This window comes from Sander vitreus, chromosome 6 (genome assembly GCF_031162955.1).
Source record: "Sander vitreus isolate 19-12246 chromosome 6, sanVit1, whole genome shotgun sequence".
Classification (NCBI taxonomy): domain Eukaryota; kingdom Metazoa; phylum Chordata; class Actinopteri; order Perciformes; family Percidae; genus Sander; species Sander vitreus.
The window spans coordinates 29360383-29386932 of record NC_135860.1 but is presented as its reverse complement, the minus strand read 5'-3'; the positions used below and the strand labels follow the sequence as shown (position 1 = coordinate 29386932).

At 44.5% G+C, this 26550-nt stretch overlaps 2 protein-coding genes across 5 annotated transcripts; both read left to right on the top strand.

The window, feature by feature from the left end:
• Nucleotides 1-431: 431 nt before the first annotated feature.
• On the top strand, nucleotides 432-13927 carry zufsp (zinc finger containing ubiquitin peptidase 1). Of its 4 annotated transcripts, XM_078253646.1 has the most exons (12): nucleotides 432-534; nucleotides 1442-1930; nucleotides 2007-2108; nucleotides 2290-2349; nucleotides 3651-3749; nucleotides 3863-3951; nucleotides 4941-5109; nucleotides 8226-8414; nucleotides 11058-11223; nucleotides 11711-11871; nucleotides 13442-13662; nucleotides 13742-13927. In XM_078253646.1, exons 2-12 carry the CDS (start codon nucleotides 1450-1452, stop codon nucleotides 13787-13789), a joined length of 1785 nt encoding a protein of 594 aa, XP_078109772.1. In that variant the 5' UTR covers nucleotides 432-534; nucleotides 1442-1449; the 3' UTR covers nucleotides 13790-13927. The 4 variants fall into 4 exon arrangements, with proteins under 4 accessions (XP_078109772.1, XP_078109773.1, XP_078109774.1 ...); XM_078253647.1 differs by lacking the exon at nucleotides 8226-8414; XM_078253648.1 differs by lacking the exons at nucleotides 13442-13662; nucleotides 13742-13927 and adding an exon at nucleotides 13124-13435.
• A 2486-nt stretch (nucleotides 13928-16413) lies between these two features.
• LOC144520044 (amine sulfotransferase-like) lies at nucleotides 16414-25838 on the top strand. The gene is made up of 7 exons (XM_078253650.1): nucleotides 16414-16645; nucleotides 17309-17470; nucleotides 17735-17952; nucleotides 22542-22668; nucleotides 22783-22877; nucleotides 22982-23162; nucleotides 25277-25838. Exons 1-7 carry the CDS (start codon nucleotides 16603-16605, stop codon nucleotides 25399-25401), a joined length of 951 nt encoding a protein of 316 aa, XP_078109776.1. The 5' UTR covers nucleotides 16414-16602; the 3' UTR covers nucleotides 25402-25838.
• Nucleotides 25839-26550: the final 712 nt, after the last annotated feature.

Genomic DNA, 26550 nt, shown 5'->3' with positions numbered 1-26550 from the left:
CTAGTACATATTTTCTTTAGGGCTTTATTTGGGGTTTTTTTTTGTGACAGTGGCATAGAATGCTTAAAAATACATTTATAAAGACAACTAACAAGATGACCCGCAGGTGGGGGTGGGGGGGCTCGGTGCCTTGCTCAAGAACTAGCATCTCCCAAGCTACCAGTCCACACTCCGAACTTTGGTCCGTTTGGGACTTGAACCTGAGACCAATTCCCTATGGACTGAGCTACTGCCAGTATTATTACTGTTGAGTAATTATATAACTTTTAGGGTTTTTTTTTCTTAATTTGTATAACAAGGGGACTCTGAATAAGCCTTTCAGGCTTTCTTCCTCCTTCCTTCCTTTTTCTATTGCATGTATACAGTATATCTTCTATTGTGCAAAAAAACTAAACTAATCATATTATTTTATTGTGAAGGTTCGAGCCGGAAGTCGGAAGTCAGAGTTGCATGGTGGCGCCATAAAGCCTGAATTTATCAACACATGACGGTTTCGGAGCTGCAGAAAAGAAAGTGAAACGCATGTCATTGACTGTGAGTAGCTTCCGACTGAAAATAATTATAATAATAAATGAAGTGTTGAATGTGTCAACATATAGAGATATAAATATAACGCTAACGTAATCTATCGGTGTGCACTAACGTTAACGTTACATAGCTAGCTACATGTGTCCTGGTGTCTAACGTTAACAACACTGATGCCAGGTTCCATTCAAAACATCTGCTCTTTTACGATAGTTTGGATCAGGACCTAGCTAGCTAACGGTAACGTTAGGCTACGTGAAGGTTCCGTTCAGCAGAGACACATGGTCGCAGTTAACCGTTTAAACATCTTTCCTAAACCGTAGCTCACTTTCTCAAAACATTAAACAGAACTGAACAGAGATTATCATTTGGTCAGAAATCCACAAATCTCTTGAAAAAATGAAATACTGTTCTCAAAACCGTGTCCTCTCTTCTGAAAAACCAGACACAGCTTCCAAATATGAACTTGCAGAGCATCAGCTAAACGTTGGTGTGTTTGTTTTGGCTTCATGAGGTCTGTTTATGTTGTTTTGTCTGGTCCCAAAATAGGTTGCAATGTTATGTGCAGAATAAAGACGTTAAATATGTCATATAAATATTGCACGGACACTCATTAATCATTATGCCAGCAAAGGAGATCCAAGCTATCTCTCCAGTGAGCTTCAGTTGTTCTCCCATCACAGTCCAGCTTCAGAGTCACACTGTCAACTGATAGTTGATAGCGCTGCAGCACTGTTAGCCTTTGTGAATGTGTGTACAATGGAGAACAATTGTAAAGTGAGAATTTCACTTAAAAAGACTGCCCAACTTTTATTTATGTAACAAATTTATTTATGTAACAAATTCAAGGGCATTTTTCCATTTTCCACTGTGTGTGTGTGTGTGTGTGTGTGTGTGTGTGTGTGTGTGTGTGTAGGCTGCACCATGCTGACCTGTGAAATATGTGGTGAGGAGCTCCTGTTGGAAGAAGACATGAGAACCCATCTGGTCCTCAGCCACGTGGAGCAGGAGCTGCGCTGCCCCCTGTGTTCCCTGTCGGGGGTGTCCTACGATGAGCTCTGCTTCCACATCAGCTGTGCACATCCAGAGGAGCAGCCAGGAGCACAGGGTCCCGCTCGCTTCGTGCCCCCCTCCGGCTGCTCTGCTGGAACTGAGACACCCCAGTCCTGCTCGGCTGAGGACAGCCGGCTTACACCCCCCGCTGCCTCTAGTGTCCCCGCAGACTCTGTGCTAGCTCAACACAACAAGGCACTAGATGCCGGGGGTCCACCACCTGGGGAGACTGCGACAGCACGGAGCACTAAAACAAGTCCCGAGTGTGTTGCGCTCTGTAATGAGGACAATGATGGAGTTCAATCTGAGCACAGCGAAGCCAAAGAATGGCGGCTGTCTGTACCAAGAAAAGGTGATTCAACTTTTTCAAACTTTTATTTCAAACTTTAAAGTCCCATAGACTTGAAACGGTGCTGTATTTGTTCCAGAGAAGCTGTTCTTCTGCCCCATGTGTGCTCTCGTGTGCAGCAGCTGTTTCCTCCTGCAGGAGCACGTGGAGTTGCATCTGCAGGAACAGTGCTCCCATGAAGGTAACTTCCCTCTGCCATGTACACAACTATGTTCAGTTACCTGTTATTATCAGCACACTGCCAACCTGCCAAGGATCTGGGCCCTTTTCTCAGGGGGCACAAATACTAACCCAGTCAGCAGGGATTAGAGCAGATAGAAGCCACATATGTGTACATTCTTACTGACTGACTGTGTGTTCAGGGTCAGCACCGGAGGCGTGTTCACCATCCAGGACATCACCGCCAGCCAGCAGTCTCTCAGGTGTGTCTCCTCTGACAGAACGCGGCACAGTCAGCGTCTTTCTATTGGCCGCTCTGCTGGCGTGTCGAACAACAAAACGATCTTCTCTCCATCCAGCCGAGGTGGATGATGCCTCTTCATTTGTAAAAGAAAAGGCAACATGACCGCGTGAAAGTGGTTGGCTGTTATCAGTCTGCTGCTGCTGATGTAACAGCGGGGTTTTCTTTTTCATTTTTTTTAGACCAGAGACACAATGTTTAGCCACACTCGCAGATTGTGTGAATGGTGAAAACTTTGTCTTTTTGTCTCCTGTAAGGTGTTTTAACACCAAGGTTTCAGTGGACTTTTCTTCTTAGTGATAAAATACTGAAGGTTAACTCCACTTACTTGGATGGCACAGACCGTGCCGTTTTGGCTACACTGCACGCGTAATGTATACGGAGCGTTTGTTGCGTTTGCGGATGTGCTGCTGAATGTATCTTTTAACCAGCTATACATGCAGCGCCACACGGCGTAGGATTCACAGCGAGGCAGTGAGCTTTCCCTCTGGGATTGTTGTTTCTTCAGTTTTTGGAGCCGGCACAGCGCTTTTATTTTATTAGTTTATTTGTCAGGGACCATGCACAGTTCAGGCCCTGTACCAGAGTTAGCTATACAGCTAATTCACATCTGTGGTCCCTGGGCAAGGGAGCTAAAAGGACAATATAGACAATACAGACAATACTATCAAAACAGATAAAAACTTAACATGTGACAAGCATTACATCACGTATAAACCAGAATTCAAAAGATCAGTGATCACATAGGTGATTCGCCTTCAGCCAAGTCTTTAAGGACATTTTAAAACTGCTGAGACTTGCACAATCTCTAATGTGAAGTGGAATTAAGTTCCACTTTTCTACTACAGTAAATGAAAAAGCTGACATCAATCTACTGTCAGCTGTTTTCAGAGGACGCAGGTGACCGGAAATAAGAAATAAAATTTCCTGTCGTAGTTTAATTTAAAAGAAATATAGAAATATAGACACTTCATGATCCATTTCTGTGTTAAAGAGAAGAGATACACCTCACCTCAAAATAAATATAACTGAAAATCCCATTTTCTGCTTGTAGAGTGGATCTCCGCGGTGCAGACGCACCACTTACGCGCTGCTCTCGTGCCTGGTGTCGGCAGTTTCATTGATCTATAGTTGAAGCTTAGGGTTCAAGCATCCGCTCCGCAGATGTAACGCCTGCAATGCAGTCAGCCCGTCTCATCTGTCTCCTTTTGAATTCTGTTTGTAATAACTGGACTGACGTGGAGTTTCTCATCTGTTCTGTAGGAGAGAGGAGATTTGAGTGCCCCATGTGCTCTGTGGTCTGCAGTGACAGCTTCTCTCTGCAGGAGCATGTGGAGCTGCATTTAGACCACGCTGCAGCAGGTGGGCATACCTTAGTACGTATCTTCTTAATTCCTATCTGTCTGATCTGATGCACACTCACGTGTGTGTGTGTGTGTGTGTGTGTGTGTGTGTGTGTGTGTGTGCGCGCGCAGCGAGCCCTGGCTCTGACCTGAAACTGGCCAAGCAGCTGCAGCAGCAGGAGGAGGCCCAGCAGGAGAGAGAGGAGTTCAAGAAGCTGCAGGTCTGGATGCTACGCTGCAGAGAATACATGTGTTTAGACAGTGAGGCATATTTGTTGGATTTCCAATAAATTAGTGACTTGAAGGGTAAACTGTGTAAAGTGATTGTCCTGCTGCCCTGCTCAGACATTACCAGAGAGTACCATGAGTACAGTATATATATATATATATATATATATATATATATATATATATATATATATATATATATATATACTTTTGATACTACCGGTCAAAAGTTTGGGGTCACTTAGAAATGTCCATTCCATTATAGACAGAATACCAGCTGAGATCAGTTGCATTGTTTTTTTAATCAGGGCAGCAGTTTTCAGATTACATTATGTGTTTACATAATGTCAAAAGGGTTCTCGACTGTTGTAGACAGAAGTGGCTGAAGAAACGCTTGAAATCCATGCTTTTTGGTCTAAACGTCATACCCAAATTAAAAGTGGTACAGCTCCCATGTATTTTTGACACTCTGGGGTGTGCCTGATATCATTGGAAAGGAAACACCCAAGTTTTTGTTACAAGTGTCAGGGTGATTCTGGGCCTTACTGACAGAGTTACAGAGACTAGAATGGAGGTTTTTTATTTCCGTCCAAGTCATACATCTGTAAAATGATTAGAATACACTGCTGTAAACACATCTGACAGGGGACAGACAACACAGGGCATTAGCCACATGTCTCAGCTTACTACAGAAAAAATCCAGAAGCCAAAAGACTCAAATGGATTTTATATGAATTGTTTTTCTACAGATATGTCTGTGTGTTTTTTTTATTTCCATTTGAAAAGTGCAAAGAAAAAAGCCAAAAAAACTACAAAATACAACTCTTCTCAAATACACAAACACACCCACATCAATCACCTTTCCAATGATATCAGGCACACCCCACAGTGTCAAAGTATATGGGAGCTGAATATGTATTCATGTAATGCAGTAACGCATGTTTGGGTGTCTGAAGCCGTCCTGTGTGCTGTTTGTGTGCAGAGGCAGTTTGGTCTGGACGGCGGGGGGGGCTACTGCAGACAGATGGAGAGGACCATGGAGAGAGCGGTGGCCCGGGGTCTCATGGCCCCCGCAGAGTTCCACTGTCAGAGGGCTGAGATGATGGAGTCTCTGGCCTCAGGGGTTGATGATGGCAGAACCAGAACTCGTGGTATGTTTCGTTTATGTCCCGTTAAAGAAGACCCACTGCTGCTCTACAGGGAAACGGCAACGTGTGTCTCAGTCAGCCCTGTGTGCCCATCACTGACTCTGCCTTTTCATTCTAACACAATGTTCAGTTCATTCTCTAACAGTAAAATAACACATATGCATTATTATACATATATGTAGCTGAGACAGACACTTTAAGTCGAGGAGAGACGCGAGGAAATCATGGGAGGAGAGAGGAACCGAGGATATGTGTTTTAGAGAGATGAGACGTCCTTTTCTTCTGAAGTGTCACATTAATTCTTCAGTTGTTTGGGCGGAGTTAGAAACTCCTTCAGCTGCTGGGAAGGCTGCTCTCGTGTATCCTCACCTGTAGCGCCTCGATAAATCCTCCTCGATGCTCGCTCCTCGGTCCTCGGGGCAGAAATAAGAGCTTTGAGACGGCCTTCGCCGAGGAGGGACAGAACAACATCCGGTTCAGCCCGAGGACAGAGGAGCTATCAAATAAGGGTTATGAGATGCACCTCTTGTCTGCCCCTCCCCACTCCGCTGCAGTGGTTTTTGACCCGGAAATAATCCGCCAGCGCTGTGGAGACACAAACCCTTGCTATGATGCAACAAAACAGCGTTGCCTGGATCATCAGCGGAGCACAGAGCCTACTGTCCATCTGCTTCCCTCCCCGCTGACAGCAGCAACCACCGGGAGACGGACAGTAAACAGATTGTCCATCTCCGGGGCTGGCAACGCTGTGTCTCGGCAAAGAAGTGGAGGGACCGGTTAGCCCGCTGCGACCGCTGGTGAACTTTAACGTTAGTTAGCTTCCTGCTAATTCCACCCTGCATGCCCTTCATGCAACAATTACAGATAATGATCCAAACAAAGCAGTCTCTCATCTGGCAAGAGCAATGTGCTTTCCTATGCTGTGACAAGAGTGTGTGTGTGTGAATGAAACATTAAGTTGTTCAGTTTTACTAATTTAGTGGCCGGCCGGCTGGGCAGTTAGCAAGCTAGAGGGCTCAGTTCTTAGTTTAGCACGCTTTCCAAGTTGTTCAAAGGTCAACGGGGGAAAAAAGCCTTATTCTGACCGGTTGTGCGTTGCAGAGCGCCACATATCGTACCGGAGGTAGAGTTGCTCCCTGTATACAGGGAGAACCGGCAGAATGCGGTTATTCACTTAACCGGGTACGACCAGGTTACTGCTGTGAATGGAAACGCACTGAGTGGCTTGTATTGTCATGTGTCAGTATTCGCCCTGACATACCACATCTTTCTTTATCGTGATCCAGTTCTTCAGCATTCCTCAGTAGCTTTCACAAACTGTTCTTTTAGTTAATCTCCGTCATTGTCACCTTATGGGGAAAGGCTGCTCACATTTTGTGTGTGTGTGTGTGTGTGTGTGTGTGTGTGTGTGTGTGTGTGTGTCATCATGCTTTATTCAGCTGCTTATACAAACTACTGTCAGCTCTGCAGCTCAATGAGTGAGGCATGCAGAGGAACTAGGGAAGATCAGACACTGTCAGTTTCTATTGGACTGTCATCAATAGGCAGGATAGATGACCCAGTGTGTATGTGACCTCAGCACTTATACTTGTTATCCTGCCACATAGAATCCTCTATGAAAGTCTTTTTTGTTGTTGTTGTTGTTGTTGTTATCTTGGGGCCAGAGATTTCACAAAGGGAATGCATGGCCAGTGCCTCCCCAGTGTAAAAAGAACGAGATCTTTGTACTGCCCCGATTGATCAAATGTTTGCCTTGGCCTTGCTACATCGTTCCAGCTGCCTTCTTCAGAGGTGAAAGAGTCAAGTTTCAACTTCATTTGTCAACAAAGTGTGCCATTGGATTGGCAGTTAACACTAAAAACAGCTCATAAAATCGGGAGGCAGAAGACTGTTGGGACAAAGGGCAGCTCCCTGTGTTGCACTGCACTGTGACAAAAAGGTTGTCCAGCGACACACACACATGTCTATATGGAAAAACCTTTCTATATCCATATTCCCTTCTCCCAACATCATGGCTCATTAATGTAATGCTGTCAGTGTTCAGTTCTTTGGTACTTTAAGTTTTTATGAACTTTTTAAAAAGCTGCCTTAACTGTAGTGTGTACTACCTGGCAGGGAACTTGGTTTTACACTTTTATAAAGACTCATTTTAAAATTACTTCAATTGTAAAAGTCACGAGCTCTCGTTTTGTCGCCAGCGCATCAGTCAGTGGCTCGGCATGTCTTCTCTGTGCACAGTACACTCCGTGGCCCTCATTTATCAACCTAACGTAGAAACCAGCGCAGATATGAGCGTGGAAATCATCTTACGACAGGCTTCACGTGTGATTCATGAAACGTTCGTATCGCACCAATGGGAGCGTAAGAATGGTCGGACGTTGATAAATGCAGCGGCTGGAAACAATCGTAATGTAAATATCAGGCCCCAATATATTCTGGGTTTTGAGGCCTCGCCCCTACAATTTACGACATGGCGAGACGTAATCCGGCTGAGAAGCGGCACTTTTCAGAGGTGGAGTTTGAAACCCTGATATCTCAGGTTCATTTGCACTTACGTTTGTAGATTTGGCAGCCTGAAAACTGGGATTAAAGGCTGTAGAAAGAATGGAAAGAGATCACTGATGCAGTCAGTAGTAGTAAATCGGACTCCAGCTGAAGTTTAATTTATACATCCTTGACATATGTATGCTATAGTCCTAATAGTAATATACAGGTTTATATCGCAATCTCTTAGGCCTACATGGTGTACCTATATTTAAATAAACGCACAGTAGCGGAGTTCATGCGGTGTCTTTTTATTTTACTCGTGTTTTTTTTTCATTAGTCAGAGCCAGGCAACAGCTGTGAGGGAGAGCGTGAGTCCTCCATTCCACAGAGGCCCTGGTATTGTTCATGCTGACTCACTGAGATAGCTCACTGGGACACTTGATGGAACTGAGCCATCGTTAAGGTTATCAATTTCAGCTGTGCTTTTCATACTGTGACAAGTCCAAATTTCTGCTGTGAAAAAGGTCCATTGTGGTAAAGGAAGGTCTAATGAATAATTCCACAAGAGTGTGTGTGTGTGTGACTAACACTGCTGGAATGTGCCGAGCCGACCTGCTTTCCTCTGTGTCTAGGTGTGCTCCGAGCGCTGTATGAGTACTACCAGACTGAGTGCAGAGACAGTGTCCATGTGTGGCTGAGTGCGGACACGGACCACTACTGCTCCTCGGCGGGGGACAAAGGCTGGGGCTGCGGATACAGAAACCTCCAGATGCTGCTCTCCTCGCTGCACACAATCGATGCATTCGCTGCCCTCCTACAAGGTGCACAGTCACTCAGCGTAATATCAGTCCAGCACGGTTCTGTCTTTGGTTTTGTGGAAATTGAAAGAAAAACTGGTCCAGCACAAGCAGATAAAGGCTGGTAGCATGTGTATTCTCAGAGTTCCCAGTGAGTCTGACATGGCGTGATTATACCGACTGTATGGACGTCAACATGGAGGAAGGGTTGAGTTTGCAAATGAAAAAAGGAGCAGGTCAGAAAACACAGAGGCGTCTTGCTGAAATATATGAGAAATAAAAGTCTCTAATATAAGCTTCAAAAGGAAAGAGATGCATATCTGGGAATTTAGTAGCCTGGCTCCGCCCTCCTACGTACTTCTGCTCAATTTTCATTTCCCTTCAGTACTCCGTCTGGGTTTGCGGTATATTCTTGGGTTTTCTCCGGTCAAATCTTAACCGGTCCAATCAGCGAACAGAGGGAGTGGCTGAGAACGATGACGTTGAGGTTCGGTATCCTTCGGTGAGTTCTGTAATGGCGGCGGAGAAAGATGGATGCGAGCGAAGCCGTTCGGTCCGTCGTGGCAACACTGCCGAATATCCAGAAGTTAAAGCCCGAGCAAGAACAATCTTTCTCCGTTAGTGGTGAAGGAGTTGGCTAAGGCTAACGCTAGCGATGCTAAACCGATAGTTGTTGTCGTCTCCCCTCTTGTTAGCCTGGTCCTACCCGACAGTACGTAGGAGGGCGGAGCCAGGCTACCAGAGTGGCTCTGGGCAGATCCAATAGTTTTAAACTTCAACAGAGTACCGGCCTTCAAGGAAGTTAACACTTGTCAATGGAGAGAGGCCAGACTCTCTGTACAAATGAAATGTACCACAGTATGGTAGGACCAGTCTAGGAATTTATTATAACAGAAAAGATTAATAGATACTAGTGCTGTCAGTTAAACACATTATTAACGGCGTTAATGCAAACCCATTTTAACGGCGTCCATTTTTTTTATCGCGAGATTAACGTTCTGTTTGGCCTAGCAAACTTTGTAGTTTTTTTCACATGCTGTTGCAACAACTAGTAACGTTAGAAAAACTACAACACCACACCGGATCTAGCTAGACCGGAAACAAAACAACAGGCACGCCGCACACACTTGTTTGGGCTTGCGAGCCGGCCAAAGAGTAGTAGGCTAACGTTACGTTTTGAGTGGATGGCGAGGGCGAGACGCCGAAATGGATGCTGAATGGAAAGTTTACTTTTAAAAAGTTGTCAAATGGTTCCATTGACGAGACCAAAGTGATCTGTGTGTTTTGTCGTTGTGAACTGAGCTCTCATCGCAGCACGTCCAGTCTGAAATACCACTTGATGGCCAAGCACACAGCTGATGCCAATTCTCCGCCCCCTCGTCAAAGTCAGGCGACAAAAGCACAAAGCAAGCCGATCCACTTTTCCATGTTGATAAGAGCATTAAAGTGAGAAGAAATAATTGGACAAAAAAGAAATCTAGGGACATTTAGAATAGATTAATTGCAAGTTAACTATGCGATAAATCGCGATTAAATGTTTTAATCGTTTGACGGCACTAATAGATCCATTGATTAGTTGTCTATCAAATGAATCTCCAGCTGTTTTGATAATCGATTACTCGGTTTAAGTCATTTCATTTTTTTTTATGAAAAAAAAAAAAAACAGACAAACTTGTGATCCCAGCTTGTTAAATGTGAATATGTTCTAGTTCTTTCTCTCCTCTGGGACAGGAAACTGAATCTCTTTGAGTTGTGGACAAAACAAGACATTTGAGGACGTCATCTTGGACACTGATCCACCATTTTCTGACATTTTAGAGACCAAGCGACATCCGGACAATAATCCACAGATGAATAAACTATGAAATAACCATTAGTTGCAGCGCCAGAATTGATGGTAGTTCTGCCACAATATTTGAATATGTATGTTTGAAACCAGCGTTGTACATCTTTGTGCAGAGTTTTTAAGCCCCTGTAAATGTATTCATTGATATCCTTGATGTCCGGCGTCAACATAGACCCACAAACACAAAACGTGTATTTTCCATTAGTTTGGCAGATGGCTCTAAATACTATATTACCCATGAGCCTCGGTCATTGTTGCTATAGAGAAGAAAGTCAGACGCGTTTGCCGTGGTCGCAGAGTTCATCCAAAAGACTCATGAATTCATTTGAATCTGCAGATTGTATCATCGGTTTTGAGTGTCATTTTCTCCGTTCGGATGATAATCTGAACACGCGCTCCTTTTTGGGTAAGCGGCCGCGGTGTAAGCATGATGATCCTGAAGCGCGGGGAGTGTCTTCCACCGCGCTGCTGACTCAAAGCACATCATGTCTTGTCCTCGTTCTGCACTATTGCTGTACAGATTAGTATCTGTCCTTCTGAAGGATTGTTGACAGCGACGACTGAGCTGTAGCCAAACTGGAACGATCAGCCACAGTTGGCCAATGAGCCATGTATAATGACAGAAGGGTATAGTTGACATACTAGAAATTCTCGACCAGAACAGAATGGGGCACACCAAGGTCCAAGAACATGTCAAAACATGGTGTGTCTGATGACACGATGCACTGAGAAGAAAAGTGCGAGACAAGTGTTACCTCCAGGCGTGCAGCTGTACACGCGTCCCTTCTTTCCATTGACTCGAGGTTCTCCTTCTGCTCCAGAGAAGGCCGTGCCCAGCATCCCTCGGCTGCAGCGTATGATCGAGGACGCTTGGAAAGAAGGGTTGGATCCAAACGGCGCGTCCCACTTCAACCGGCGGCTGCAGGGAACACGAGCCTGGATCGGAGCCACAGAGATCTACGCCCTCCTCACCTCTCTGGGGATCAGGCAAGCACTACACTCTAATTACCATTTTATTAACCTGTGCCGTATTAACACCTCGCTCATAAGTGACATAGCCTATTTCATCTTTTTATTACTGCTTGTTGCTGCTTTGCGTGGTTGAACGGTGCACGAAGATGGCTCGGGTCTGTGTTGCTTGGCTGTGTTTTGATGCTTGCGTGGTTTCTTATATTAAATGGGGATACTGCTGACGTAGCTGGGCTAATGTCTCGCTGCTTCCTGTACCTCTGCATGGCTTATTCAGAAAGCTTGTTTGTGTCTTGCTGTTTCCTGTAGCTCTGGTCTAAAATCATCTGGCCAAAGGACTACAGTTGAAAGAGGCTTATCTTATCTTAATCACACGTGACATAAATATTGGTCAAAAGATTTTCTTTACAGACATTTAGTAACCGCTCCAGGATCTCATTCTGGTCCCAGCTGTCTGGCTGATGTAAGACTCAGTCCGCCGTGTCCCGTGTGTGTGTGTTCTCAGTGCTCGCATCATGGACTTCCATCAGCCGAGCGGCCCAGGCGACACCCACCCGCGGCTCTTTGACTGGGTCAAGCAGTACTTCCAGCAGTCCAGCAGGAGCAGCCGACTGCCCCCCCGACTCGTGCACACCGCCATGCCCCCGCTGTACCTGCAGCACCAAGGTACACAGCAACAGCGATCCACTCGTGATATTGTTTACTAGAGCTGCAACCGTTTGTAGTCGATCGAAAGAAAAATAACCTCCAACTATTTTGATAATCGATTAACCATTAGTCATTTTTCATGATTTATTTTATTTTTTTTGCTGTTTTCAGCCTCTCAAAAATCTTTTCTGTTTTTAATATATTAAACTGAATGTCTGTGAGTTTTGGATTGAGAAAACGAGACATTTAAAGACATCACCTTGGACTTTGAGAAGGTGGGATCGACATTTTTCACCATTTTCTGACATTTTGACAGACTCGATTAATCGAGAGAAGAATCGACAAGATTAATTGATAATGAAAATAATTGTTAGTTGCAGCCCTATTGTTTACGCTCTGGACGAGTGTTGACGGATTCTTTTGTTGCCCTTGTGCACTTTGAAATGGACATTTTTACATGCGTTGCTAGTGTTCGGTTATAGTTCCTGTCCAGATTTCCATGCCAAGGTTCGAGTCAGTCAAACATTACAGCAGCGGTGATTTAGAGCCATGGTTTAATGTCAGCCAGCTGCTGAAATGCCTCTGTTCTCAAGACAGAGGGCTCATCAGCCACAGGTGAGAAGCTTGTGATGACATCCAGCTGGGAGAAATACAGCATGATGGACCCCGTTTCCACCTGGCTTTAAAGCAACACCGAAGCACTGTTCCTCTTCAGTCCCCCTGTTACGAGTTGATGAACCACTGAAACGATTTTGGACACATTATTTTAAGGTGCAAAAGAATCTTTGCCGTTGCTTTAACATCCGTCCGGAGTGATCGGATCACAAGTGGACTCTGAGTACCGGTGAAAACGCTCTCAGGACACATTGAGATCTGATCGCAAACGCCACATTCAGAGGTGGTCTGAGCCGCATGCGTCCCACATTCTTACAGTAGCGACAACGGGAATGTGTCCTCTGTCCACATTCAAGACCGCCTACTCTACTGTAAGACGGTGAACAGAGTGGTCTTAGCAGCAACTGTGAAACGGTTTCATTTCCTAGAAGTTCGTTAGTTTATTTAAATGCTTTTATTATGAAGAAGCCAAATCAGGAGATGTTGGTTCTTCATCAGCAGAAATGTGACGCGACTCCTAGTGAACATGACATGTAAAATAAAGCCGTGATTATATGAACTAAACTTCAAACCACAGAGATTCAGTTAGAAGATACAAACGTACTGAGAGCTGAACACGCAGAAACTTTTAAAAACCTCTTTCTCTCCTGCACAGGTCCTGCCACCCGTCAGTAGATCTCCTTATGTCGGCTCGCAGACAGACCGTGTGAAGCGCTTTTTTCATGTTCCACTTGTATATGTGAGAGTAACAACTGACATTATAAACACACAACCAGCCAACATGCAAATGGAAATGGTGCACGGGTGTATTTGCATATAGAGCGGGGAAATGAGATCTGATCACAAGTGGTCGCTGAAGACGTGTGTGAAGACACGTTCTGCTGCCAGGTGAAAACACCCGTACCTAGAGCTGTCCACTTGTGATGGGGATTTTAAGCTTTTGGGTGGGGCGCGGGCTTGTGTCCTCCTGCAGGTCACAGCCGCTCCATCGTCGGCCTGGAGCAGAAGAAGAACGGGAGCCTGTGCCTTCTGCTTCTGGACCCTGGCACCTCGGCGTCCGACACCAGGAAGCTGCTGAGCAGGGACAGCATCTCCCACGCCCTCCGCCACGTCCGCAAGTTCCCCGGGAGCCTGAAGCACAAACAGTACCAGGTGGTGGCGGTGCAGGGCACGCTGTCTGCTGAGGAGAAACAGGTCAGCAGTGTGTGCATGCGTGTGCGTGTGGTGTGTTAGTGTGTATATAACAGCAGCACTCTTTGTTTTGTGTGTCCAGATCAGCATCTTAAACTCGAGGACATTACGCGCTGAAAGGATCCCGTGAACAGGAACTTCTTTATCTCTTCTATCCGCTTTTACTGTCTACATACTTTGGATTTCAGGAAGTATTTAATGTATTAATTTGCTAATAAATGTTGTAATGTAGCCTTATTTATGTTTTTAATAAACTGTGTTCCCTCCATGCTGTTCACTTATTCCCAGTTAATGTGTGTGTGAGAGAGGAAATGGAGCAGAACAACCCTGCCTGTCCTTAAAGAACCCTGTCTGACCACAAACGGCCTCGTCTGCCCGGCTCTCCGAGAATCACACTGTTGCAATAAGTGCAAATGTCAAACCTCAAATATTTTATTGCATAAGTGGTTTACTCTCCTTTCTGTGACACACCTTAACAGTGTGCAATGTGAGGGAGTATAGGCTCACACACACAGGAAACCGTTTTTCTGATGTGTTTTTATAGAGGACGGCCTGCATTCCCATCATAAACGATGTAAAACATTAACCTCCGGGGGCAAGGTGCAGAGGACCAAATTTCATGTGATTAATATTCTAAATTGAGCATGTGCTGGTCAGAATGTGAGGACTCGCTGGTTAATTAATAATTAATTTATACTGTTTATTGAGCCCCAGTGGGGAAATTACAATTTACACTCTTTGTTAGAAATCACTACACACAGGCCTGAAATACACACACATGCGCAGGACCTATTCATGCACTAATGGAGAGATGTCAGAGTGAGTGGGCTGCCGGTGCTGGACCAGCGCCCTGAGCTGTTGGGGGGGTACGGTGCCTTGCTCAAGAGCACCTGGCAGTGCCCAGGAGGTGAACTGGGATCTCTCCAGCTACCAATCCACACTGTACTTTTGGTCCGTACTGGGACTTGAACCAGCGACCCTCCGGAGCTACTGCCACTCCTGGTTGGTCAAAGATGGAGAAATAGTCTGCTCCTGTGAACGTATTTATTTTACCACCAAAGTACATTTCTAGCAAAACCTTCAAAAAATACAATTAGGACAGTTTTTAAAGGTGCTCTAAGCGATGTTACGTGTTTTTTAGGCTACGTTTTTTTTTTTTGTCACATACAGCAAACATCTCCTCCCTATCTGCTAGCTGCCTGTCCCCTGAACACACTGTAAAAGAAACGTGGTCTCTGTAGACAGCCCAGGCTCCACAAACGCCAACAAAAACAAACTGCGCCAACCTGCACCACCAAACATAACAGTGTTCCAGCCAATAACCGACAAGAAGGAGTTGTGGGGGGGTTAGTGCGCGGAGGGGGAGGGGACGGGATGAGGAGGAGGGAGGGGTGAGGTAGCCTCAGTTTTGTTTGACAATATTTCAAACGTCAACAAGAAGTAACGTCACCCAACATCGCTTAGAGCACCTTTTAATAATGATTTAAATGTAAGCATGAATGTTCACTCATTTGAAAAACGTAGACCGTTAGTTGTGATTAAGTAGGTGGACTGGAGGATGACTAGTTGGTTCATCTTGTAGTCTGTTAAAAGAAAAGGCCGTCACAACACCGAGGTGTCCGACAAACCGTCCAAACCCCCCAAAAAATAATCTGCTCACAGTGATATATAACAGAGAAGTCCTGGAGCGACACGAGGAACAGTGATGTTAGTCCTGAAGACTGGGCCAACAGTCCCAGCTGTGAATCTACTTTGTGGACATGTAGTCCAGAATCTGTACTTGGACCTGACATGAATAGTTGTTTCCTCGAAGTCCCCATCCAGCTGCAGAGGGGCCGAGGCCTGTCCAGATGTGTTTGAACCTTGCTCAGTAGTTTACTTCTGAAGGATTCAACTAAGTGACCTCACACATGGACGCCAGTTCCCTGGACGTGTTCAGAACACAGCGTTATCTTTGTCGTATCTGAGAGAAGAACCCTGATTTGAACTTTGTTTATTAAAAGGATCCCCATCAGCTGATGCCGTAGCAGTCGGCTCCTCTTCCTGGGGTCCACACTAGACACACAACACATACCCATTACATCACAGACATGCCATTACAAGAATATATGTAAAATCACATCAATATGCAATACACTTATCCACGCCCACATGCACACACGTGCATGTGTACACCCGCAAACATACACCCACCCACACACACGTACATTTCCCATAAACAAGATCAAAATAACAGTCACACAGTAACTATCACATTATAAATAACCCACAATCTAAAACCTGTTCGCACAGAAACGATTATAAAACACAATGGGAATATTATTTTGTGTATGAATCATACAAGACTCGTACAGTTACATTCCAGTACTCAATCTGTCAGCAGCATGCCAGATGGATGGCATGCTTCCCATAGAAGGGCTTAGTTTTCCTGTTTTATTATAAATGAGAAAATAAAAGTCACATTTTCACTGCAGGACTTTTACTGTAACAGAGTATTATTTACAGTGTGGTATTAGTACTTTTACTGAAGTAAAGGAGCTGAATCCTTCTTCCATCGCTGCCTATAAACAATTCTGTGAATAAGAATTAGAAGTAAGGGTACTCATGTGGACAAAAATGATTCAGTACTGCTGAGTACTGACCCATTTCAGCCTCTGGCTGAGTTCAGTTTGAGCTTGATCAGTACTAGGGACAGGAGCCTTCAACCCCCCCTCCCCCCCAGTCATCGCTGGGTGATGTGTGAGGAGGTGATCTGAGAGCGGGAAGGGAGGTAGGGAGGGAACCTCTGTGTCTGTCCTCGGAGCTGCTTTCTGTCAGCGGAGCGTTCAGCAGCGCGCAGCCGGGCCGAAGAGGTCGCCACGGTTTATAGCAGAGTGTGTGAAAAGAAAAGAAAAAGCAGTAGATTTATCATAAGAGTCAAGTGGGTTGATCAAGGTGCTCGTGATGGACGGAGAGAGAACACAGCGGACAGAAGAGCGCGCAGCAGGTAGGCTATGCAGCACGTTGGTCACGACGGGCTTTAGACTGAATGGACCTGGACGAGTACTTTTACTAGACTACTGTAGCCTACCCAAGTGCACGTTCCAAGTCCCATGTTCTGCTCCTTTCTACTTGTACTTCTCTACATCTCAGAGGGAGATATTGTACTTTTTACTGCACCACATTAATCTGACAGATTTAGTTCCTTTTCAGATTATTAAAACCAAATATAATCAGCTATTAAATGATGATGTGTTATTCTAGATTAAAGTACCCAGCAGAATATAAAGTCAGTAAAATGAGCTGCACCTTTACCAGCTGCAACATTTAAACATCATACCAATTGTATAGACTATTCTGCAGAATGAGGACTTTTACTGTTGGTACTTGAAGTTTGTTTTGATGCTGATACTTTTGTACTTTTGAGTGGGATTTTGAATGCAGGACTTTACCTTGTAACCGAGTATTTCTAAACTGTAGTATTGCTACTTTTACTGCATTAACATATGTGAGTACTTCCTCCACATCTGGGAGTAGCAGCCAACTGTTGGTTTTTTGTTGCACCGTTTTGAAGGTCTGCTGGTGAATGATAGATGAAGTGAGACCATTGTCATATCTATGGAGCCTTAAATGAAAACTGCTGCTGTTTTTTGAATTGCTTCTGCTTTAGCTATCATGGACGTAAATGATGTCAAGACGCGTGAGCATAAACTGGTGCTCCACAGAGGATTCATGCTGATCAGCGGGACTCACGATCCGGACGAAGTGGACCAGATTTACAACCTGGAGATCAGAGACTCGGACGTGTTTGTCGTCACATACCCAAAATCAGGTGAGAGGGAACTAAAGATGGATGGCTGTTGTGCTGCAGGGGAAGGCCGCCTCAGGTCGGGGGGGTTCTGGGAGAAGGAGCATTAGCTCATTAGTATGTGCACATGAATGCCCTGCTCTTTTGTGTGTTGCAAATGGATTTGAGCAGAGAGCCGGGTATCGGATGACAAGGGTGTATTGTGAAAACAGTGAGAGAGGAATGAGGGCTGCACACAGAGCAGGCGAGGCTGACCTGAGTGTGGGCCGTGTGCTCTCTGTCTGACAGGCACCATCTGGATGCAGCAGATCCTGCTGCTCCTCCAGGCAAAGGGAGATCTGGCAGCCATCAGCCAGCTCAACAGCTACAGCAACGCTGACCTGGTCCCCTGGATCGAGCTGATTGGCAGCAGACAGGCGTTCATCACGGCGCTGTCCCCCCGGTTTAGGGTCACCCATCTGCAGTTCCACCTAATGCCTGCTGCTCTGAGCCAGAAGAAGGGCAAGGTCAGCGCTCCCCCCTTGCCTCTATTGCACCTACACACTGAACCCTAACACAGTCTGAGACTAAACATTACTGCAGGCGTGGCTGTTCTCTGCTTCTTATTTACTCTATCATCATCCATCCTCTCTTTATACAGCAGCTCCAGCTGTGGGTGTCCACAGGACCAGTTATATTTAGTATAGTCTCTCATGTCCAGCTCTATCTCCACAGCGCTGTGGAGTAAGGTCTGGCTACACCACAAATACATTCTGGGATAGGAGAAAATCCGCCCTGGGTTGTTTGCATTTCTTTAAACCAATCCCAATAGTCTTGGGCGACGCTAAGCTCCGGACGCAGCGACGGTGGCTCTGCTAAATAGTCTCAGGGAGGAACTTGTTTTGGTGGAACATTTGCCTTATTACAACTGCAACATAGTCTATCATAAACCATTTATTAAATGTTTATATTCTGCTGAAATATGGGGCTTCCCATTCCTATGCCTAAACATGTGTACATCATTTAAGAATAACAATGATTTGATGAAAACACGATAGTTGATTCAAGGAAAACTAGTCACCCTGTGGAGCCTTCATCCTGTTTAGTATCTCATTGTTCTCCAACAGTCGTCACCGTTCTGAAGCCAGAACACGCCACGTTTTTGGACGACTCATTTTCAGCCCTAATGACGCCTTAAGAGAGGCCCAACTTGTCTGATGTTACTATTTTGAAGTTACGAAACAGGTAGAGTAGGAATCTGGTGTAAACGCCTTGACTGAAGATCTTGAAATCTATTGTTGTTACACTCTGCTGGAGGAGAGTTCACTGACAAATGTGCCACATGTGAATACTACGGAAATTATAAACCCAAAGAACATTTACTCAATTATGTTAGATCTATTTAGGGAATAGCACTGCAGTTGACCTAAAAGATTTGGGGCTTTAAGAAAACATTTGGGGCTGGAGCCCCCCGAAGTCCCCCAAATATAAAAAGTCCATTGATTAAAAATGAATAATAGAAAGAGAAATAACCGTCCTTGTTTGCACTTGGAGGTGTTCTGGCAGCAGTTTTACAGAAGTCTCTTTTACAGTGGTGGCCTACGGGGAAAAACCTCCGCAGGCTGAGTGCTGTTCCTGGGGGCCTGGTCAGTATTAGGGGCATATTAAAGGATACATTCTCCTATTTTTTTCACGTCTGCCTTGCACATTGAGAGCATTAGTGGTCCTTGCAGTTGTTCATCCTCTCCATACTGGCCACAGAGTTCCCTTTCTAAAGCAATCCAGTGAAAGTGATGGAGGCCAGAACCCACGGTCCTTGTTCTGTGTATGAATGGGTTCTAATGGAGGCTTCAGCAGTCTAAAGTGTCTCTCTGTTTGATGCCGTCCGGCCTCTTTGTGTTTCCACTGACTGGTTCCCTGCTGAGCTGCAGCGGAGGGACAGTGAAAAAGATGATTTGTGTAACTCGTATTCATTTCAGCTGAACTTGCACAGAACCACGATTGTGGGATTTGTAACCCACGGCTTCATTTACAGCCAGTGTGGGCCAGATGAATCATTAATGCAACCAACAGTGCTTTCAATGTGAGTGCTGTTTTAACCCTCCTGTTGTCCTCGGGAATTTGACCCATTTTCAAAAAGTTTCTATACCAGAAATTTCGGTTTCTTACAACCAAATTGTCAAATAAATAACATGGATGGTTCCATGCAACGCTCTTTACAAGTAAAATAAATGATCATTCAATACTTGCATTGAATTTGCGGGTTTCATTCAATTTTATAGCATTTGAAAAAAAAATCAATAAAAGAACAATTGGAAAAAGCTTCAAAAACGTGAGAAAAAAACAATCAAAATCTCAAATAAAGCGGCGAAAAAAAACAAAGTGACAAAAAACTTGACAGAAAGTGACAAATAACTTCGTAAAGGCTTCAAAAACATTGGGAAAGTGACAAATGTCGAAAGAAGTTATAAAAACATCAGGGAAAGCGACAAAAGTGTCGAAAAAGACGACCAAAACGTTGGAAAAAAAGTTTTAATTTTAAATTTTTTTGCGTGGTCGACAGGAAGACAACACAAGGGCTAAGACAGACCGAAAAATATGAACTTATTCTTCAAGGCATTGATGTTTCCTGAGATATATACTCAGCAAAACAAGAAACGTCCTGTCACTTTCAACTGCTTTTATATTTTAAGTAAACTTAACATATGTGTCAAATAAATATTTGCATGAACATTAAAAGATTTAACAACTAAGACATAAACTGAACAATGTTCACAGACATGTGACTAACAGAAATGGAATAATGTGTCCCTGAACACCAGCTGCATTAAGTACTGCAGTGCATCTCCTCCTCATGTACTGCACCAGACTGGCCAGTTCATTAAGTACTGCAGTACATCTCCTCATGTACTGCACCAGACTGGCCAGTTATTGCGATTGTTGTTGCCATCCTGTACCTGTCCCGCAGGTGTGATATTCGGATGTACCGATCCTATGCAGGTGTTGTTACACATGGTCTGCCACTGCGAGGACGATCAGCTGTGCTTCCTGTCTCCCTGTAGCGCTGTCTTAGGCGTCTCACAGTAGGGACATTGCAATGTATTGCCCTGGCCACATCTGCGGTCCTCATGCCTCCTTGCACCATGCCTAAGGCACGTTCACGCGGATTAGCAGGGACCCTGGGCGTCTTTCTTTTGGTGTTTTTCAGAGTCAGTAGAAATGTCTCTTTACTTTCCTAATTTTCTTTTAACTGTGACCTTAATTGTCTACCGCCCTTAAGCTGTTATTGTCTTTTCGACCATTCAACAGATGCATGTTCATTAATTGTTTATGGTTCATTGAACAAGCATGGATAACATTGTTTAAACCCTTTACAATGAAGATCTCTAAAGTTATTTTGATTTTTACAAAAGTATCTTTTTTTGAGACATGATATACTGTTGTTTGCATGGCTATGGGTTGATACTCAATTCTGATTGGCTGCAGGGTGATAATGGACACCTCATCGGGCACACATAAAAGAACAGTTGAGTATTCTGCTTCACTTAAAGGTGCAGTAGGTAAGCCTTATAAAACTAACTTTCTGTCATATTTGCTGAAACTGACCCCATGTTCCAGTATACACTCACCTAAAGGATTATTAGGAACACCTGTTAAATTTCACGTTAATGAAATTATCTAATCATCCAATCACATGGCAGCTGCTTCAATGCATTTAGGGGTGTGATCCAGGTCTAGACAATCTCCTGAACTCCAAACTGAATGTCAGAAAGGGAAAGAAAGGTGATCTAAGCAACTTTGAGCGTGGCACGGTTGTTGGTGCCAGACGGGCTGATCTGAGTATTTCACAGTCTGCTCAGTTACTGGAATTTTCACGTGCAACCATTTCTAGGGTTTACAAAGAATGGTCTGAAAAAGGAAAAACATCCAGTATACTGCAGTCCTGGGGGGCGAAAATGCCTTGTTGATGCTAGAGGTCAGAGGAGAATGGGCCGACTGATTCAAGCTGATAGAAGATCAACTTTGACTGAAATAACCACTCGTTACAACCGAGGTATGCAGCAAAGCATTTGTGAAGCCACAACACGCACAGCCTTGAGGCGGATGGGCTACAGCAGCAGAAGACCCCACCGGGTACCACTCATCTCCACTAAAAATAGGAAAATGAGGCTACAATTTGCACGAGCTCACCAAAATTGGACAGTTGAAGACTGGAAAAATGTTGCCTGGTCCGATGAGTCTCGATTTCTGTTGAGACATTCAGATGGTAGAGTCCGAATTTGGCGTAAACAGAATGAGAACATGGATCCGTCATGCCTTGTTACCACTGGGCAGGCTGGTGGTGGTGGGGGTGTAATGGTGTGGGGGATCCCTTTCACCTTCAGAACTGCCTTAATTCTTTGTGTCATTGATTCAACAAGGTGCTGGAAACATTCTTTAGACATGTTGGCCCATATTGATAGGATAGGGTCAGACACGGTATTAATATGGTGTTCCTAATAATCCTCTAGGTGAGTGTAACTACATGAAGCAGGTAATAATAAAAAAAAAAAATCCACCTAGAGCCTGTAGTGCGATTTGCAAAAATCCACCACTCCCTGTTCAGATGCACCAATCAGGGCCAGGGGGGGTGTCTAACTGCGTGTCAATCACTGCTCATGCAAACGCATGTATTCTCCCCTTGTGACCCCCAAAGCCTGTGATATGAAGCGAAGCGTTCCACCGTGCTGTTAAATATCCATATCAGAATGAAGGAAACCTCTGCTCCTTGGACTGTCTCTGGCAGGGTCAGGCACCTAACACTGACCCTGGTCCTGGAGCTCTCTCTCCTCATCCTGCGGTGCTCTGTTGTTTGCTCTAGTTGGTCCTGTGACTTTCTGCCCTGTAGCTGCATGAAATGGTACACGCCCAAATCCTCCCATTAACACTGAGAGGCCGATTTCAGGCCCCAGGAGGGTTTTGGCGTGAACATATGGTACAGTTACAGACCGATACTGAAGAATTGTATCTTGTCATGTGCCTACAGCTTTAAAATCCAACAAGGCATTTAAGAGTCAGTCAGTCCCCAGGCAGACAGAGTGGTAAACTGTTGATACCCAGACTGTGCCTCTTTTAGGTGATCTACGTGGCAAGAAATCCCAAAGATGTCCTTGTGTCTTACTTCCACTTCCACAAGCTTGCAAACATGTTGGAAACTCCGAAGGATTTTGATGACTTTTTTGAGAAATTCATGAGAGGAGACGGTGAGTTGTGTTCTGTCTGCACAGAGGATGTTGCTCGTGGCGTTTTGTCAGCAGAGCAGCTCGTGATCAATGTGTCTGCAGTGTGGTGGTAACGTTGTGCATTATTCATTGCAGTGTTTGGGTGCAGCTGGTTTGAGCACATTAAGACTTGGTACTCACACAAGGATGATATGAGCATGCTGTTCATCACTTATGAAGAAATGATTCAAGTAGGAGCTGAAATCATTTCCATCCCTACATGTCCATAAGCTGTCGTGCTATACGTTGTGTATATCGAACTGCGGTGCGTTTGTGCTGCTGTGTCTTTGTCCAGGACCTGCAGTCGGCAGTGGAGAGGATCTCGGTGTTCCTGGGCAAAGAGCTGAGTGCTGAGCAGCTGGCCAGCGTGGTGAAACACAGCACCTTCAGCAACATGAAGAAGATCCCTCAGGCCAACTACGAGCAGGTGTCAGGGGAGCTGCTCAGCCACCAGCAGGGGGCCTTCATGAGGAAAGGTGAGAGGCAGTTTTTTTATTTATTAAAACACAAAACATTAGCCTGGAAATCCAGACCCAAATCCAAAAGATTAAGGGTCTGGCAATTAGTAATGAAAATGGCCCAACTCGAGGGGCAGCACCAAGCATGCATTTGAAAATCTCACTGCCCGCAACTAATTACCACCAGTGGGTTTTCGCTAAGCTCCATACGCTTAGCTACCAGCGGAGCTAACTGGTAGATTAAACTCTTAGCTACCAGCGGAGCTAACTGGTAGATTAAATTCTTAGCTACCAGCGGCGCTAAATGGTAGATTACACTCTTAGCTACCAGCGGAGCTAAATGGTAGATTACACTCTTAGCTACCAGCGGAGCTAACTGGTAGATTAAATTCTTAGCTACCAGCGGCGCTAACTGGTAGATTAAACTCTTAGCTACCAGCGGCGCTAACTGGTAGATTAAATTCTTAGCTACCGGAGGAGCTAACTGGTAGATTAAACTCTTAGCTACCAGAGGAGCTAACTGGTAGATTAAACTCTTAGCTACTAGCGGAGCTAACTGGTAGATTAAACTCTTAGCTACCAGCGGAGCTAACTGGTAGATTAAACTCTTAGCTACCAGAGGAGCTAACTGGTAGATTAAATTCTTAGCTACCAGCGGAGCTAACTGGTAGATTAAACTCTTAGCTACCAGCGGAGCTAACTGGTAGATTAAACTCTTGCTGTATCCGGTCGGCAAAACAGCAAAAACGTCCTTCTTGCAAAGAAATGATTTGAGCGCCGTCTTCTGTTCCTCTTTTAGATAAAAAGCCAAGTCTAACTCGTTCATTGTAGCGGCCAAAGCCGTTTCAAACAACTGGTGTTCATCCGTAGCCATATTGCAATGTTTACTAATGACTTTGACGTCGCAGCGCTGTCGTCATCTGTCTAGCTCGCCTCTGGCCCGCCTATATCAGATACACCGATGTGATTGGTGCAGCTCGGCTACAAGGGCATAGTTAATGAGCATCGTTACTGAATGCCAGAGTGACTCGCTGAGCTAATTCAAACTGTGCTCTCGCGAGAACTCTGGATTTCCAGGGTAACAAACATACAACTCACAACATGAACAGTGCAGTCACTACATATTTGGACAGACACACACTGGTTGTCATAACCTGCCTGTATACTTTAACATACTACACAGAGTATAGAAGGATGGCTTTATTCAGGACACAATGTCTATAGTACAGTACAAAAATATACAATATTTACAGAAATATAGCAATAAATATATAGTCATTTACAATATAACAAGTATTATAACAAGTTATTTCAATTAAAAACAATGTCAGCAAACTTCACCTGTAATATACAAACATGAGCACCAGTGTCTCCACCTGAAAGATTGTATAATTCTGTTTTCTGAGACTGACATCCTGCACATGTATTGATAAATAAGGTTTCTTAAAATGGCAGAACAGGTAGGCACACCAACACCAAAACATTTTTTGCTAGCACTACACCATCTTGGTTGTTTAAGAAGCAGTCTCATGCCATCGTTATACGCTACATTCAGTCTCTGCGTGTTCTTTTTCCTGTATAAACGCCACAAGTGGGCAGTATGTAGCGGTGTACAAAATGCTTTAAATAAACATTAACAGAACCCATGCACTGTATACAGCAGTGTTTCTCAAATGGGGGTACGTGTACCCCTAGGGGTACTTTGGAGTACTGCAGGGGGTACGTGAAATGTTAGCAAAAATGCTGATTTAAAAATATGTCATGCATAATTCCTAAAATAATTATACTATAATAATGAATGAATTAAGTGATGGATTCTGAACATTTGAAATGTAGCATGTAAATGTTTTGGTTTAAAAAAGGTTGTGGTTTAGTGAATCTATCACTGCCGACGCTGTATTGTACCTCTTTATATAGACTTTTTTCTACCAAAAATGTTTTTGCGCTGGTCAGGGGAGTACTTCTAAACAATTCAAAGGGGGTACAATATTGAAGAAAGTTTGAGGTATACAGTATATATATCTAGTTATACCGACCAGCAGGGAGTCAGTGACCCGAGCAGATGGAGACGAGACGGGCTGAAGTAAAATGACACATGACCTTCTCCTGTGATGCTCACTGTTGAACTCTAGGCACCATCGGGGACTGGAAGAATCACTTCACCGTGGCCCAGAACGAGAGGTTTGACGAGCTCTTCCACAGAGAGATGGGGGACATTCCTCTGCATTTCATCTGGGACATCAGGGACATTGAGTGATCAGCTGTTGGTCTCATGGCAACACAAAGACGAAGACAGTCGCCGCTGCAGCTTCATGAACACTGTGCTATACAGAAGAGAAAAAAAACAAAACAAAAAAAACATTATTCCTGTCAGCTTCTCTCTCCTTCTGCCACAGCAGCGTCTCTGTACGTCTAGCCCCGAAGGCTTCACTGCGAGCACACTGTAGTCTTTCCGTCAGCCACTGCTTTGCAGTCATTTCAGCACACGTTGAAAAGCTACGCAAAGCCTCATTGAGGACAGCACATGCAGTCATTTTGACATAACAGGACATAGTATTTTCGGTAACACTTTACTTGAAGGTACAGTCAGGTCCATAAATATTGGGACATCGACACAATTCTAATCTTTTTGGCTCTATACACCACCACAATGGAGTTGAAATGAAACGAACAAGATGTGCTTTAACTGCAGACTTTCAGCTTTAATTTGAGGGTATTTACATCCAAATCAGGTGAACGGTGTAGGAATTACAACACTTTGTATATGTGCCTCCCACTTTTTAAGGGACCAAAAGTAATGGGACAGTAAAGGTGTGTGTTATTCCCTCATTATCCCATTTACGAGGAGCAGATAAAAGGTCCAGAGTTCATTTCAAGTGTGCTATTTACATTTGGAATTTGTTGCTGTCAGCTCTCAATATGAGATCCAAAGAGCTGTCACTATCAGTGAAGCAAGCCATCATTAGGCTGAAAAATCTAAACAAACCCATCAGAGAGATAGCAAAAACATTAGGTGTGGCCAAATCAACTGTTTGGAACATTCTTAAAAAGAAAGAACGCACCGGTGAGCTCAGCAACACCAAAAGACCCGGAAGACCACGGAAAACAACTGTGGTGGATGACCGAAGAATACTTTCCCTGGTGAAGAAAACACCCTTCACAACAGTTGGCCAGATCAAGAACACTCTCCAGGAGGTAGGTGTATGTGTGTCAAAGTCAACAATCAAGAGAAGACTTCACCAGAGTGAATACAGAGGGTTCACTACAAGATGTAAACCATTGGTGAGCCTCAAAAAACAGGAAGGCCAGATTAGAGTTTGCCAAACAACATCTAAAAAAAGCCTTCACATTTCTGGAACAACATCCTATGGACAGATGAGACAAAGATCAACTTGTACCACAGTGA

Excerpts from the sequence above, each read along its gene's own strand:
- zufsp (XM_078253646.1), top strand. The coding sequence starts at position 1,450 with ATGCTGACCTGTGAAATATGTGGTGAGGAGCTCCTGTTGGAAGAAGAC. Across the intron at positions 8,415-11,057 it reads ATTCGCTGCCCTCCTACAAG|AGAAGGCCGTGCCCAGCATC; the intron begins GTGCACAGTCAC and ends CTTCTGCTCCAG. Across the intron at positions 13,663-13,741 it reads TGTCTGCTGAGGAGAAACAG|ATCAGCATCTTAAACTCGAG; the intron begins GTCAGCAGTGTG and ends TTGTGTGTCCAG.
- LOC144520044 (XM_078253650.1), top strand. The coding sequence starts at position 16,603 with ATGGACGGAGAGAGAACACAGCGGACAGAAGAGCGCGCAGCAG. Across the intron at positions 17,471-17,734 it reads CGTCACATACCCAAAATCAG|GCACCATCTGGATGCAGCAG; the intron begins GTGAGAGGGAAC and ends TCTGTCTGACAG. Across the intron at positions 17,953-22,541 it reads TGAGCCAGAAGAAGGGCAAG|GTGATCTACGTGGCAAGAAA; the intron begins GTCAGCGCTCCC and ends TGCCTCTTTTAG.